A 17,124-nucleotide genomic window follows, 5' to 3' on the forward strand; every position below is an offset into this window, starting at 1 on the left:
TGGACAATGACATCAAGCATTTTTTTATACGCATGAGTTTTAGCTCATAAAAAAAAGTTTAATGGAAACATAGCTAGAGTCTGCTGTTGGTAACTATAGTTCTTCCCGCAGGGGCCATAGTTTTCCACTATACACCTCCTCCTAGAATGAATTAGAACTGCCCGCTGTATAGGTTTTGCTAAGAGTTATGGCTGATGTTGCTTCCAAAGGTGTCACTCAGTTTTGTTAACTTCACATGAATCGAGAGTGGGAGGATAATTTGACATTATGGTAGATGGAAAATGGCTGACGGGGTCTTTTTTATTTTATTTTTTTTAACTATTCCTGGTCGATAGGGCTTAATAAGTTCTCTTTATTCTGAGCTTTATCTTCTCACCCACGGAAAATCTTTAAAGTAGAATGAGAGTGTAAGATCATCTTACTCAGAGAATACATTTTAAATATTCTGTGCTAAAAGCATAATATATTCATAACAATTCCATACATTAAAACACGAATAGCTGATTTAATGTATACTATTATAAAATATTCCCTACCTTTTGTTTTTATTTATTTTTTTAGCACTTACGCTATTTCATGTTTTAGCCATTTTTACTCTAAATGGATCTGTTTTTTTTTGTGAGAGAAGAAAAAAGTTTAGATAAATCTCCATGTTAAAGATTTTAATGACAGAGAAACAGCCATGTAAGCTATTATTATTATTATTATTATTATTATTATTATTATTATTTATTTCTTAGCAGACGCCCTTATCCAGGGCGACTTACAATCGTAAGCAAATACATTTCAAGTGTTACAATACAAGTAATACATTGGAGCAAACAGAAAGGAAAACATTATTGAAACCTTTCTACAAGAGTCCCCTATTTTTTTTTTTATGAACCACCATGTGGTTAATCTCAAGCGATTGAGTCGAAATAAAGATTGAGATTGCTGATAGTCGAGGGAATTAGAAAGTTAGAGAGTAGGAACAATTACATAAAGGCATTACAAATATAAACAAAACTTAAAACTCTAGCATAATTTGCACGGGTCTAAACAGATGTCTTCGACTTGGTCAAAAGCAGAGGGCGTCTAGTAACCTCCCAGACGTGGCCGAGTTTTCATCAAGAAAAGTGGGCACATTCATAATGAAATGCGATGCAGTGGACGGAGAGGGCACTTTTGTGCATGATTTGTAAACAATGAACCGGGTGTAAATAACTTGTGCAAGATGGAGAAAGAACGAATCGTATCAATAAAATGCCTTTTCATTTGCCGAAGGCTACACGGGCCTTGACCACAATGAATAAATGTTTCGTCCCTTTAGTGATATGTGATTCCATACATACCTTCAAATGGTTTTTGTAAGAATCAGCAATTATGTTTTGTATTTTCGCCTGTCCCCAATTTGTTTATTATTATTATTATTATTATTTATTGCTTAGCAGACGCCCTTATCCAGGGCGACTTACAATTGTTACAAGATATCACATTATACATTATTTCACATTATACAGATATCACATTATTTTACATACAATTACCCATTTATACAGTTGGGTTTTTACTGGAGCAATCTAGGTAAAGTACCTTGCTCAAGGGTACAACAGCAGTGTCCCCCACTGGGGATTGAACCCACAACCCTCTGGTCAAGAGTCCAGAGCCCTAACCACTACTCCACACTGCTGCCCATTATTCTCAATCATAGAGTTTTACTGAACAGTAGAATATCAGGACAAATCAGGACAAATCGTACCAATCTTAATATTCTATTATGGTTTATTTAAAGGCTGGTATTGCTGTGAGACGAATACCCTGGAAATGCTTATATCAATTCTAACATAACACTGGCATGGTCAATTCGCACAGGACGCCTGAGTTTGAAATTGTACAGAAGGTCCTGATATCCTATAAAAAATTTGAGGACCTCTGAGAAAATGATCTGATACAAAGAAATGAACTGTTCACACGGGACAAAATGTCACCGATGTCGGTAAATATTCTGAGGTCACCTGTTTATGTGGTGATTTTTAGTTCCATGCAAAATCAGCTTTAGTAACATGCAAAGTCACCCTGGCTGATGTTTCATTTTCATGTTTCATTTTTCATGTTTCATCTTTTAGCAGGCCTAGCAACGTAAACTGTGTGAATCAGTACTGTCCAGTGGTTAAAAAAACAGAGAATTCCAAATGTTTTGTTAAAGTTTTATTTGCTTTATCCTTTTGGTGCCTCTCTCCTGAGCAGTGCAAAGGTTTTACATGAAGGACCTTTACCTCAAATCAAAGTTCTGATTTATTTCACAAGCCTTCTGCATGTAAACAAGAGGGTTATTGAGCAATACTCAAAAACATGTGAACAAAGGGTAGATTTTTCCATTTTTGAATGCAATCAAAATCTAAACATGACAAGCTAAAATGGTTAATATATTTTAAGAAATATAAAATGAGAGTGCTCGGGAAGTGATTAACCCTTTAAATGTCTTTCAATTAAATAAAGTTTAAACAATTGCCTTGAGGACAAAACCCATTTTATGTTCTGTAGTATTTGCTACGGAAATGTTAATGTCATTTTTTTAACCATATGCTCTGTTTTAATCATCGCTAATTTGTGCCATTTTTATCCAATAGATAAGCATTGAGATTATAGACTGTATTAAGTAGTGCTGGGACGAACACGGGATTGTCATGTTGGGATATTTGCTCATAATTTAAATATTCGTTTGGATATTTGTTCATTTTCAAAAAATAATAAAAGCCATTATATTGTTCAGAACGCAGGCAGAGGCAGCAGGGGCATGGGGGCGTGCCCCCTGTGTGTGTGCCTTTATTTTACAGCAAGACGTTACAATATGTAACATGTTAAAGTAAAAAAAAAATATCCCAGGAGTAAAGAATATATTGTGTAGGCCTTGCTTTACTCCAGTGAAATAACTACAAAACAAAGGATGCCAAATAGCAGTTCAAGTTAAACGTTGTTTTGTTTATTCCCGAAATAAATAGTACATAAAGCTGACACCACATTTTATTTATTTTTTACTTTGTTATTCCTTGCCATTGCCATTTCTTCACAGTAAATAGTGGCCATAGACATGTTTTCATAAAGTAATAACACAAGGTTACTTGTGCCTTTTTGTAGATGAACAAGCAAATGAAAACTGAAATTTAACTTTAAACACTTTAAATAAAACAAACGTGGAAATGGCGTTGTATATACAAAGGTGAAAAAAACTCACCGTTTTGGTTCTCGTTTATTACATTCCACGTAACAGAAAGTCAAGTAGAGGATCAAGAGCTACTGTGTTGATCATATATATATATATATATATATATATATATATATATATATATATATATATACAGTGCCTTGCGAAAGTATTCGGCCCCCTTGAACTTTGCGACCTTTTGCCACATTTCAGGCTTCAAACATAAAGATATGAAACTGTAATTTTTTGTGAAGAATCAACAACAAGTGGGACACAATCATGAAGTGGAACGAAATTTATTGGATATTTCAAACTTTTTTAACAAATAAAAAACTGAAAAATTGGGCGTGCAAAATTATTCAGCCCCCTTAAGTTAATACTTTGTAGCGCCACCTTTTGCTGTGATTACAGCTGTAAGTCGCTTGGGGTATGTCTCTATCAGTTTTGCACATCGAGAGACTGAAATTTTTGCCCATTCCGCCTTGCAAAACAGCTCGAGCTCAGTGAGGTTGGATGGAGAGCATTTGTGAACAGCAGTTTTCAGTTCTTTCCACAGATTCTCGATTGGATTCAGGTCTGGACTTTGACTTGGCCATTCTAACACCTGGATATGTTTATTTGTGAACCATTCCATTGTAGATTTTGCTTTATGTTTTGGATCATTGTCTTGTTGGAAGACAAATCTCCGTCCCAGTCTCAGGTCTTTTGCAGACTCCATCAGGTTTTCTTCCAGAATGGTCCTGTATTTGGCTCCATCCATCTTCCCATCAATTTTAACCATCTTCCCTGTCCCTGCTGAAGAAAAGCAGGCCCAAACCATGATGCTGCCACCACCATGTTTGACAGTGGGGATGGTGTGTTCAGGGTGATGAGCTGTGTTGATTTTATGCAAAACATAACGTTTTGCATTGTTGCCAAAAAGTTCGATTTTGGTTTCATCTGACCAGAGCACCTTCTTCCACATGTTTGGTGTGTCTCCCAGGTGGCTTGTGGCAAACTGTAAACGACACTTTTTATGGATATCTTTAAGAAATGGCTTTCTTCTTGCCACTCTTCCATAAAGGCCAGATTTGTGCAGTATACGACTGATTGTTGTCCTATGGACAGAGTCTCCCACCTCAGCTGTAGATCTCTGCAGTTCATCCAGAGTGATCATGGGCCTCTTGGCTGCATCTCTGATCAGTCTTCTCCTTGTATGAGCTGAAAGTTTAGAGGGACGGCCAGGTCTTGGTAGATTTGCAGTGGTCTGATACTCCTTCCATTTCAATGTTATCGCTTGCACAGTGATCCTTTGGATGTTTAAAGCTTGGGAAATCTTTTTGTATCCAAATCCGGCTTTAAACTTCTCCACAACAGTATCTCGGACCTGCCTGGTGTGTTCCTTGTTCTTCATGATGCTCTCTGCGCTTTAAACGGACCTCTGAGACTATCACAGTGCAGGTGCATTTATACGGAGACTTGATTACACACAGGTGGATTCTATTTATCATCATTAGTCATTTAGGTCAACATTGGATCATTCAGAGATCCTCACTGAACTTCTGGAGAGAGTTTGCTGCACTGAAAGTAAAGGGGCTGAATAATTTTGCAAGCCCAATTTTTCAGTTTTTTATTTGTTAAAAAAGTTTGAAATATCCAATAAATTTCGTTCCACTTCATGATTGTGTCCCACTTGTTGTTGATTCTTCACAAAAAATTACAGTTTCATATCTTTATGTTTGAAGCCTGAAATGTGGCAAAAGGTCGCAAAGTTCAAGGGGGCCGAATACTTTCGCAAGGCACTGTATATATATATATAAAATCTCACATATCACACAGAGCTCATTTGCCATTTTTTTTTGCCAAACTGTCATGCAACTTCTGGTTAAGCGGTAAATAAGTGCAAGGTATTTTTGTCATTTCTAGCAAATACGAACATCTGATTTAAATATCCGAATACATGTCAAAAAATAGCCATTCAAATATTCTGATATTTGTCCCAGCACTAGTATAAAGGAATGTGCAGATGCTGTGCCAGAACAATAAGAGAAGACGACCACCAGCCAATACTTTTGGGATATGCCTGCCATAGGTAGGTATTCACTGAGCATTTTATATCAAAGCTGCCGATAGGCCCCTCCGGGGAGTGACGTCCTCAGTCCCGCTTGCCGAGGGAATAAGTAGTCGCTCTACGGAGCTCACTAATTCTTTTGCATCAAACCCGTGAATGCAAGTGATGTGACCTCGCAAGGTTTGGTGTTCATCTTCTCTTCCAGGGAACCGGGGTTACATCCGTAACCTATCGATTTCAGGAATTCTGAATATTGCTTTCCATGAATCCTGGGCTCTACCCTGTCTGAAGCTCATCCAGACTGAGATTAAATCAGAGACTGGACAAATAACTATGTCAAAAACAATGCAATGGCAGACTAAGGAGTTAAAAGTTGGAAAAGAATAGTACACTTTTACCGGTCATATTTGATTGTGGAGATAGGCTCATCTTGAATTGTTCTGTTTGTTATTGTCCTGGATATCCTTGGTGATATTGCAACACTTGAGAAAATTGTTCTATATGTATGCAGCATTGTATCTGTTGGTTGGACAAAACTTCAATAATTACATTTTTTGCTGTTATTGATTTTTCAACCCTGGCTCAGTGCATCTAACCTTGTTGCCTCGTGCTGTTTCTATTTTGTTGGAGATATTTCTCTGTTTACTCGCTTGCCTGTTCATGTTCACGTCATGCCTGAGAGGATTTTTAATGTTTTTGCGCTTTTCATCATACATCTTATGCCAGCCTCTTCATAAATTATTTTTTTCTTATTCTCCTTGAAAACTGTGTACTGTAGGGGTATGAATTGTATAATTTACAATTGTTGCTTATTTTTTAGGTTCTGTGTATGAGATGTTTGGGAATGAATGTTGTCTTCCTACTGGTGAAGTGATAAAGATTATAGGCCTAAACATCTCAAAATTATCAGCAGAGATACAGAAAGAAGGCCCAGGCAGCAAGTGTATTGAGCTACCTCTAGACTACCCAGGTAAGTACTGTATTATACAGCAAAACTATTACTAATATTATTTTTCTCTCCTGTAAAATATAAAGAAAAGCTAGATTGTGGAAAACTGCAGGAAAATGTCCCACTGTATAGTAAATTACATTGTGCCTACAGTGGAAAATCATGCCTGTATAAAAATAAAGATATACCATTAGATCTACCATTGTTTATAATAATAATAATAATAATAATAATAATAATAATAACAGTTAAATCTAGACAGCCCTGTAGATATCAGAACACAGGTGTGTAGACTACGCTTACAGCATAATAATAATAATAATAATAATAATAATAATAATAATAATAATAATAATAATAATATAGACCTACCAGGCAGTTTTACTGCTCCTAAGCCCCTGTACCAGTACCAAACACTTAAGCAATTACTTGAAGAAGTGGGTTTAGTTGTTAATATTTGACAAGTTTGAAATCAGTAAACTTCACCAGTTCTCCAGAAGAAGATTTTGAAAGTTTTTTTTAAAAAAAATGCATCAGTCGGCTATCTTGGTTCATGCACAAACACATTTTTGAAAAAGTCAATTGTACTGATACAGACATGACGCGTATTAGAGACAGGCGATTATATATATATATAATCCAGGGCTGGCAATGGAACGTGAAACAAGCAATGTGATTGGTTGAGAAAGGTTCCAGCTGTCCGTATATTGGATGGATACGGACAGTTGGAGCCTTGTCACATATTTTAAATCACTGTGCTGCCTCACAGAATTTAAACTAAGTCAATCAATCAATCTTTATTTTATATAGCACCTTTCATAGTGGACCACCATCACAAAGCGCTTGTATCAAGTATCAGTAGACATCTTGCTTTTACAGTTACAGATATACAGCTGTAACTATGAAATGGAGTGACCAATTACCTGCAAAAAATCCCAAAGTAGTAAGTAGACATGCCGATTTGGATGAAGAACAATTAAATGAACTGAAAGATAGCAAAACAGAAAAAAATGCCAAAAAAAAAAAAATCGCTCACCCTGACTTTGCTACTTCAACTGTTTTTAGTGGTTTGTAAACGCTAAAGAAAAACACAAAAAGACACATGTGCACATTATCCACCCCTCTCTGACACAGATCTTGAACAAATTACTGAAATTCGAGACGTGTTGTTGAATTTGTTTTTATTCCTCGCGTCTGTTCTGCTCAGAGTGTGTGCACTGACAGGAAGAAAGAAAAATAACTCTGTGCCGTTTCAACTCCACCCCCAGCTGTATTTATTTCAATGGCAATGTGCACACTATCAAAAAAAAATTACTTTATTTCACATGTTTTAATTGAATTAATTTACTCATCTTAACTTAGTGTGTAGTTCTACATGGGACTACTTTATTTGACGTAAGGATATTTAATAAAAAAACTCTAATCATTTTTTGCCTTTTTGTTTTACCTGGATTATAAATGCAATAAGACCCTTTAGGGCGTCCGTATACGTTGAATATATGGACTTATCGGGGGTTGAAGGCTCAAACTGCTCTGAGGGTTGTTTGTTTTTTAAAAAACAATTATACAATTTCATAACTCTGTTGTACGATTACTGACTGTGATTACAGAGGTATATCTCAGATCCTCTCTGTGCCAGAAATGGAAAGAAAGGAAAATTGGTTTAACATCAGAATTCATTTGAACCAAGATGTATTAATATATAATTTATGTTAAAAAAAGTCAAGTGTGCAGAACACTATAATGTAAGGAATAGAGTCTATGTTAACCTACATAAACAACAAATCAACACACAATATATGAATCTGACAGGGATGTCGATAATTCACAGTACTGACAGATTTTTTATTTGTTTTTACTTATATCAGCAATGACATGATAGCAGGTATCATTAGACAGGTAATACATGCCACATGCCACTGCTTTATCCTTACCTGATACAATATAGATGCACTTTTACTCTTTTTCAGGTCTTTTCAAGATTGTAGCAGACAATGAGGCTTACTATACCATTGGGGATATTGTAAAGTCCTTGCATATATGTCAAAATAGGCTGGGTCAGCCTGTCTTTAAGAGTACTGTGGACATTACACTGAGCAATGATACAATACAGCAAGGAGAGACTATCATGTTCACATCTCTGGGGGAGAGAAGCTCTGAGCAGTTTGTGAATACTGAAGTTATGCGGAAAGATAAAAAGCACACTTTTACACTACCACTGTCCCAGCAAGGGGAGTTTTATGAATGTGAAGATGACCAGTTCTATACACTGAATGAGATAATAGAATGGAAGTTGCCCAAAGGCAGAAAGCGAGCTGTGAACTTGGCAAAGACCTCAGCCATAAAGGAATTTACATTCTGTGAGCTTCCTGAGAATTTCAAAGGAGAACTAACTCTTACACCGGTTTATGAACTACAAGCAGTTATGAAGTGTAGGTGAAATATTTCTTTACGTATTCCTTCAAATGACATGTTTTGTTGTTGTAGGACCTGATTCAGTAGAATTATTCCATGTGAACATTATTTCAAAACCTTTTGTACCATTTATTGTATGTCTAAGATCACTTAGGTCAAAAGGACCCCACCCAAGTAAATACAAAATTCACAGTCCCCTATGAAACTGCCTGAGGCCAGTTAACAATATTAACGAGTAAATAATTAACTTTTTTTTTAATGCTTCAACAGTCCCAACATATATCATTTCGACATATGTTGTACTGATCAAAATTCATCATATAAACCAATAACACCCCAATAAGTGTATGTAATTCAAAATAAAATGTACTAAAAAAAAGTTACGCAACATGAAATACTATCATGGCACCTCTTTATAAATCTTTTCATATGGCTTTTATACCTATGTTAGCATTTAATGTTATAATCATACAGCTGCATGTTTGTTTGTTTTAACAGTTCGCAAGGATATAGTGCACATACCATCCAGCCTTGATGTTGAGGTGATAGATGTTACAGATAAGTATGACATCAACTCCTTTGTGCAGCCTTTGTCAATAAATGACATATTTAACAGACCTGGTAACAACTTTCCTATTGTGGCTGAAATAATAGAAGGCCCTGAGCATACGGTAGAAAGTTTGAAGTTCCTCAAATCTTGCAAGGAGGTTATCATTCACCAGGCCTTCCAAGCCAAGAGAATTCTGGCATCCGAGATCAGGAGTGATGCTCAAAAGCATTTCTTGATTCCCTGCACTTACAATGGGAAGTTCAAAAGAAGGCCACGTGAATTTCCAACTGCTTATGACTTGGAAATTGCCAAGAGTGACAAAGAACAGTTACATGTCGTGGCAACCAAAGCTTTTGAATCTCACTATGAAGGACTGGAAACTGTTTTTGTTGGTGACCAGTTCCTAGTCCAGCATCGTAAAAGTAGTGAGGTCATATATGGTGGGACCCAGAAGATGGTGGAAGCTCTGGCCTGTGAGAGAATTGAAGGAAAAGTCTATGAGCCTGTGCTAATCCCCATGTGTATGGAAGGAGGCTTTATGGAAGTTATACATGATAAAAAGCAATACCACATCTCTGAGATCTGCCAGAAGTTCCACTTGCCCTTCAATGTTAAAGTGGCCATGCGTGACCTTTCCATTGGGGAGGATATTTTAGCTACCATGCTTGGGCTGCATCTAGAAGAGGAAATCACTGAACCTTGCCTTCTCATTACTCCTCTAAAAAACCTGTCTGAGTGCTGGGAAATTCCAGTGAATAGGATCAAAATGTCTCTCCAGCTGCTACATAGACCAGATAAAGGGACTGAGCCTCCTCCTGTGAAAACAGTGGTTGAAGAGATCAGTGAAGACTGCTACTACACCCTGCGGAGGTATGTGAATGCCACACTGCATCCTCCTCCTCGTCCTCCAAAGAAACCCCTGCAGCCACCATCCAAATCATTTAAGCTTGAGGCACCCCAGCCAAAGAGACCTGATGCTCCCAGCTCACCAAAGGTAGGATAGTTTCTGTGTTAAAGAGCAGTTTCGCAGGAATACAAAAATATAACGCTGTATTTAATGGTGTTCCAGCTCTGTAAGTTTAGTTTCGAACATGTTTCATCTCAATGTTTACGTTCTGGAGGCTTTTTAAACTTTCATGTATAAAATGCAGGGTGCGCTTCATTAAGGGACTTTAAAAGATGTACTATGTAAGCAATAAGACATGATTGGGTGTTTTATGTGCAAGAATAACCGCACGCCCTGGGGCGTAAGAGATCATCTTATTATAAAGAATCTCTACTAATTTATATCTTTCAATAGAACAATTAGAAATTATAGAAATCACTTTTTAATCATTTTTTTTAAACTGCCCAATTACTTATGTAAATATATTTATACAACAAGCAGGGTTTATATATCTGCTGATTCCAGACCTGTGATGTCACATACATTTTTATACCACAAGCATGGGTATATCTGATACATTTTTGTTACTCCACCTCCGTGGGATGGAATTGCCTAACCAGTGTTGTGCCTAATAGTGTCACCTGGCCAGATTTGGCACCTTGGGTGCCAAATAGTGTCGCTGCCAAATAGTAATAATGTGCAATATATTGTATAACAATATTGATTTCATTGTTTTACATTCTTTGTTTATATATACAGTATATATATATATATAAGTTAAGCTATATGAAGGTTGAGATACTCAGATGCAGTGTACATGTTCACAGCAAAGCCATTTAAATGTGACACTTTTTGGCAGACAAGATTCAGAGATGGTGAAAAAATCAACTAGGCATGCACATTGACTACATGTGAGACACTTTTCTTCCTATGGGCCTAGTTTCGAAATACTGCTGAAATTCAGGATGGAGTTGCACTTAGCACTTAGTAGTTTAAAAAAAATGCCACCAATACGTGTTTTATAACAACTTTACTTGAGAATGAGTTTAGTTAAGAAATGCCAGTTACCGATCTGCCTGTAATCCCTTCATTAACAATGGTAATGGTAGGAAACAACAGAGAGGCTGCAAATTGACACACTCAGCTCAAGGTGCTATCTAAAAAGACTGTTGTGAAAATAGGGTTTGAAATTAATCTGTGCCAAATTTTGATCCGGCAGGTAAAATAATCCCTGAATTAATTGATTTAATATAAAAATGTACACATTTTATTGTTATTTATTTTACAGATATAATTGTGGTATGAACAAAAAACTGAATGATCACTCGTAGTATCGTTTTGTATTCGTCACAGGACATTCAGCATCCTTTATATACAAGTTCTGAGATATAATATTGAATAACATATATATATATATATATATATATATATATATATATATATATATATATATATATATATATATATATATATATATATAAACATATTTTCTGAACAGTATGACATCACAATGGACCGTAGTTACTGGCAGTACTGTACCTGCTGTTACAGGTTCACACAGGTTTTGTTTATCACAACTAATCTAAAAGATTCACAAATAAAGCAATGGTTGTGAAAGCTTCACACTGGCCTTGGTTTGAAAGGACTACGTCATATAGTTGCAAATATCAAAAGACTAAGGTGAGGTTCAGAATAATATTATTCTGAACCTCACCTTAGTCTTTTGATATTTATGGGGTCAAAATAATGCCTTGCAATGTTCTATTGACAATCCCCCAAAAATAATTAAAACAAACCAAGTGGTATATTGCTATAATTGCTGAAATAGGAAGATGTTGTCTGTATAAGACCCAGGGGCTTAATTAGTTACATAACATATACTCGTCAGCCTCTTGTCCCAGTTCTGTTACACACTCTGTTGCAGGGCAAAAGCCCTGTTTGTTTAAATAGTGTGTTTTGGAATGTAAGGTTGGCAGGGATGAAGTTAATTCTGTGCCTGCCAACAATCGCAGGTGTGGTAATTCTCCAATTAGGTAATTGAGTGCTAATTGGAGAATGACCATCTGTATAAAAGGGAGGAGAACTCCTTTGTGGGGGAGAGAGGGAGTTAGGTGAGTGAAACTGAGTTTTGATTATAACTGCAGTGAAGGCAAATGCCCAGCCTACGTATTCTTGTTTTGGCCCTCATGCCCTGTTTATTTGTTTCTTTGTTTTGTGCCTGTTAAATAAATGTGCGCAATAGCGCTTCACTTCAGCTGCTGTCTCTGAGTCTCTAATTCCTGCTGGTGACATATTGGGCCACAGCGTTACCCTGTCACAGGTGGTCAGGGTGGAATAGCGCCCTCTAGAGACTCAGAGCAGAAGCTGCAGTGAAGCACTGTTGCACAAGCATGGATGTCAAGTCATTTCTTGAAATCAAATGCAAACAAAACTGAGTTGCTGGTGGTAGGGTCTAAACCCCAGCTTTACTCTCTCCCTGGGTTTTCTTGCTCTTTTAGTGATTGTTTCCTTAATGCTTCCTTGGCGGTCTGAAGTTTAGGTGTTCAGTTAGACTCTAGGTTAACATTGGACACACGCATATCTATACTGATGAATGCAGGGTTGTTCCACCTAAAGAAAATCTCTAAAATCTGTCCTTTCCTGTCTCCCAGGGATGCTGAGATCCTTGTTCATGGCTTTGTCACTTCTTGCTTAGATTATTGCAATGCCCTTTTTGGTTGTCTTCCCGCTCGCTCTATTAATCGTTTACAGTTGGTACAAAATGCAGCAGCTAGAATCTTGACGGGCACTAGACAGACTGAACACATTACTCCTGTTCTTACGCATTTCCTTTGGCTACCTGTCTGTTCCTGTGTCACTTCCAAGATTCTGCTGCTGACATACAAGGACCTACATGGTCAGGGTCCTTCTTACATCAAGGACCTTCTTGGCCTATACATCCCTGGGAGACAGCTTAGGTCTTCCAATTCTGGACTTCTTAAATGCATTTCATCTAAGCATATTACTCTTGGTGAGCGTAGCTTTACTTGCATTGCCCCTCCTTATGGAATTCTCTGCCCAGTTGCATTCGAAATTCTACTTCAGTTTCTCGGTTTAAAACTTCTCTCAAAACATACCTCTTTTCAGCTGTCTTCCCTTCTTAGGCTTCCTAGGTTTTGAAATATCAACTGAGATATTTTATCTTGTTTTTATGTTTATATTTTTATGTACACTGTTTATCAATGTATTTGGAAAATTCTGTTTTTATCTTGTTTGTATTTAAGTTTACAATGTTTATAAATTCATTTGTATAATGGACATTTTGATTGTGCAATGGCACTATATTTAAATTAAAGGTATTATTATTATGTATTGTAATCTTGTTCATATTTTGCCAGTGGATCACAAAGCCCTTTGACATATTGACCACTGCTGGTGGAATTTTAATCCAACCTTTTTGCCATCACATTAAACTTGGGACCATCTTTTTGAGGCCATAATAACTTGCCAACTCTAAACGCCACTGAAGAACTCCCAAAGCAACTGCACTTAGCATTACGCTTTACACACCATATAAGATATATAACGATAATAATCATAATGATAGAGAAACAATGAAACTGATCATAATGATGTTTCGTATGCAGTGGTGATTAAGTGGTTCTGCTCTGTACAGGCACAATCTGACTTCCTGTTAAGCTACTGCAATTCTCTCCTGTTCTTGTAAGATATGATTGATAATATAAAACATTACATTTTCTTTAGTCTACGCACAGAGATATTTTAGAACTACTTTCTTGAGACAGGGAATTTGAATAACAGTAATACCTAAAGGACACAAATATTTGTGGCAGCTTATGCTGGTTTCTTATTCATGGTGCATCTGTTCTTTATTTTAATTCAAAAAAGGAAAACCTTCCTGAAGTTTACTAGCTGAAGATGAGCAGATGACTGCTTAGTTCAGGTGACCATGAAGACATGTTTTATTATATAGTATTTTGTTATTCCCGTCAGTTCCATTTAGGCGAATATTTCATTTTCCAATAGACCATCATCTTATATATGCATAGAAGGATGTGTACAGATACAGGGTACATCCTTGTACAGAAATTAAGCCTTGGCCTAGAGTTTCACAAATGTTGTCCCTTATTCAGGAATTCATAAAAAAAGCTATATTTAGTGATGGTTTACAATGTTGTCTGATTATTATTCAGATGATTGATTCAATAAAACACTCCTGGTAGGCTATATTGTAAAGAACATTGTCATTTCTTTAATATTCTTTTTTTCCAGAGTCCACATGTAAATACCCTAAAGCCATTTAAACCAATCAAAGTCGTCTCCCCAGAACTGAAGAATGCCACACCACAATATGAGTTTATGAAGATAACAGCAACAGAAAGCAACTTGCAAAAAGGTTAGTTAAACTGTCAAGACCCTTAACACACAGCAACTACATGTTTGTTTAAAAGTGAGTTTAACCGTGAAGCTAAAATGAAACAGAATCAAAAAGAGGGGTTATGAGCTACCTACTGTTTACACTACTATGGCGCAAACAGAATTGTCTTAAAGTGATAGTAGCTAAAAAAATCTTATGAATTGTGCATTCCCATTTTTATGTCTCACGTGTCCAGTTTTAAAATACATCCATGTTATAGTAAATATCATTTGTTTTATTATTATTTTAAACATGATACTTGGTATTACACCTAGGTAAAGACATTTCGGTGTGCAAGCTATATTTTCATTTAGCGTTCACTTGCTTGGGTATTTCACCTGGAGGGTGAAACTGTCCCCATTTCTCAATGGCTTCATTCCTGTCATCAAATAACCAACTACTGAGATAATGTACCTGACATGCTTTCAGCCAGCAAAATGCTTTGACCTTAAAGACACTGTTGAGGTGAAATAACCCAGGACGTGTAAGCCTAACAGATATCCCGAGACTAAGGCATAGGCACTGAGAACTTTCTGTATCCTAAAGCAGTATCAGATTCTTTTTTTTTTTTATAATAACAATACATGTTTGCTATAACATGTGTTTCTTTCAAAACTGCACTTTGGGACTAATATAGGTGCAAAACAAGATCTATGGAATTATTTTGTTAGCTGCAATTACTTTAAGTTTTTGTATCTGGGCTTTTCCTCTGTAGTCAGGAGCTCAGAAAAATTGACAAAGGAAGAAGATGATGATGGACATGACTATGAATATATTGATCAGGATGAAGCTGAGGACATTAGAAAAAAGTTCCAGGAAAAACACACTGAGAACAAGACAAACTACAAGCAAAAGACAGGCAACCAGTATGAAGAACACATGTGAAAGGTTAAAAGTGAAATGGTATCGCACTGGTATTGTACTTGTCAAAAATCAATTTGAAATACAAAACATGTTATAAAATATTTCATATGGAAAACTTCTGCTAACACCTACTGTAGATGTGAATCTGCTAATAATGAACAAATGTCAATCTATAAAGGATGTTAGTTTTGCTATTGACATGTACTGTACCCTTTGTAAAAGTTTATTATAGTAAAAGTATAGCAAAGTTGAATTACGCATAATGAAACCATGGAAAAGCATTGGGAAGCACTGTAAATCACAGACATGGCAGGTATGGTAAAGTATAATAATTAACATGGTAAACTATAGTAAATAGATATTAGAACAATGGGGAAAGCTGTAAAATGACTGCAAACGTATTGTAGTAAACTTTTGTAAGGGACAGTACATCAAGTTTGCCACAACTAATGTTCAGAATAGTTCAGACAGTTATTCAGATTGTATGTAACTTTATGTCATTTTAGAATTGTGTTTTTGTATATTCCTAAATTGTTCAGGCATTGTTACCATAGTCATATTAGTGCTAGACTGTTAATAGATATGTACCAAATCTGAGAAAACTCATCGTAAAATACATTCTTGTTTGATTTTTTTTTTCTTTAAATTTATATTTATACTGTACACAGATTAACTGAGAATTCATTATTTATAACCATCAATCTGTCAATAACTTCTTAGCACATTAATTTGAACACACTGTACAAAAAAATTGATGTGGTTACATTGAATGTATGATTTTTTTTGTTTGCTTTTTGTCTTGCTTGTCATGCATTTCCGGTTTTCTTATTTTAAAAAAATAGTATCTGCTATCATGCTAGGCTTAAGAAAACATGTGCTTGCATGCTTGAATGTCTTAAGACCTAGGTCATTTCAAGAGACATGCTTTGCCGCCAGTGGCATGATTTGACTGAAGACAATGCTGAGGTGAAATGACCTTGGAAGTGAAACAGTAACAGACTACCTGAAAGTAAGGCATACAAACTGCAAGTTTTCCTAACATTTAATTATAATTATTTAAATAAAATGAAGAGTCTGACTGACAGCTAACTTCAAACTGTCTTTTTGTTCAAATATGGCATATTGTATCTTAGTTTCAAAATGGCATCCATTGATGTGTTTAGTTTTTATTCCAGTATGCACTCCAGTATTAAATAATATTTTACTTCTAGTATAATATGGATGACCACAAAAGTCAACAATAACATTCTCACAATACCTCGGCGAAGTCATTTATTCAGGTATCATGTTATTGCCTCGTGTTGTCCAGTGATTTCTCCTTTTTAACTTAGCTATTTTCTGTTTTTGCTCAGCTAAACGTGTACTTGCTCTCATTTTACTTTCTGTTACATGCAGTCTGTCTGCATTCTATTCTAGTCTGTATACCTCCCGAAGTCATTTATTCTGCCTGTCTGCTAATAAAACTGTGTTTTTGGTTCAGTGAGCTGATTGTGTAGCATGTCCTTATTATGAGCTCCAGTCTAAGAAGAACTGTGAAGCTGTCCTACTCCAGGCTACTGGCATCTTTTGACAAGAAGGCAATAACTGTTAGAAAGTTAATCCATTGTTGCATATTGCTCACTATCAGTAAATACTTTCTTCACTACACTGTTTACTTTCCTTATTGCACCATGCACATTAGATAATATGCAACTTAGTGAATGCAAAAAGGTTTGGAACTAGGCATGGGCGACATTAGCTCAGTCAAGATGCTGCCTGTGTTTATAATACAAACAGCATTTTTAATACAGAGGCTTTAGCAGTTGACAT

The 17,124-nt window shown here is 36.1% G+C and overlaps 1 protein-coding gene across 1 annotated transcript in view; it reads left to right on the plus strand.

Annotated features, from left to right (window-relative positions):
* LOC117411387 (protein THEMIS-like) overlaps positions 1-16,798 on the plus strand; it is a 22,796-nt gene extending 5,998 nt beyond the window's left edge. The window contains exons 2-6 of the mRNA XM_034018826.3: positions 6,055-6,204; positions 8,154-8,615; positions 9,097-10,142; positions 14,307-14,430; positions 15,167-16,798. Of these exons, the coding sequence (XP_033874717.1) occupies positions 6,055-6,204; positions 8,154-8,615; positions 9,097-10,142; positions 14,307-14,430; positions 15,167-15,336 (1,952 nt within the window). The 3' untranslated portion in view covers positions 15,337-16,798. The remainder of the gene's footprint in view (positions 1-6,054; positions 6,205-8,153; positions 8,616-9,096; positions 10,143-14,306; positions 14,431-15,166) is intronic.
* Positions 16,799-17,124: the final 326 nt, after the last annotated feature.

The sequence above is a fragment of the Acipenser ruthenus genome, chromosome 6 (assembly GCF_902713425.1).
Source record: "Acipenser ruthenus chromosome 6, fAciRut3.2 maternal haplotype, whole genome shotgun sequence".
Taxonomy (NCBI): Eukaryota; Metazoa; Chordata; class Actinopteri; order Acipenseriformes; family Acipenseridae; genus Acipenser; species Acipenser ruthenus.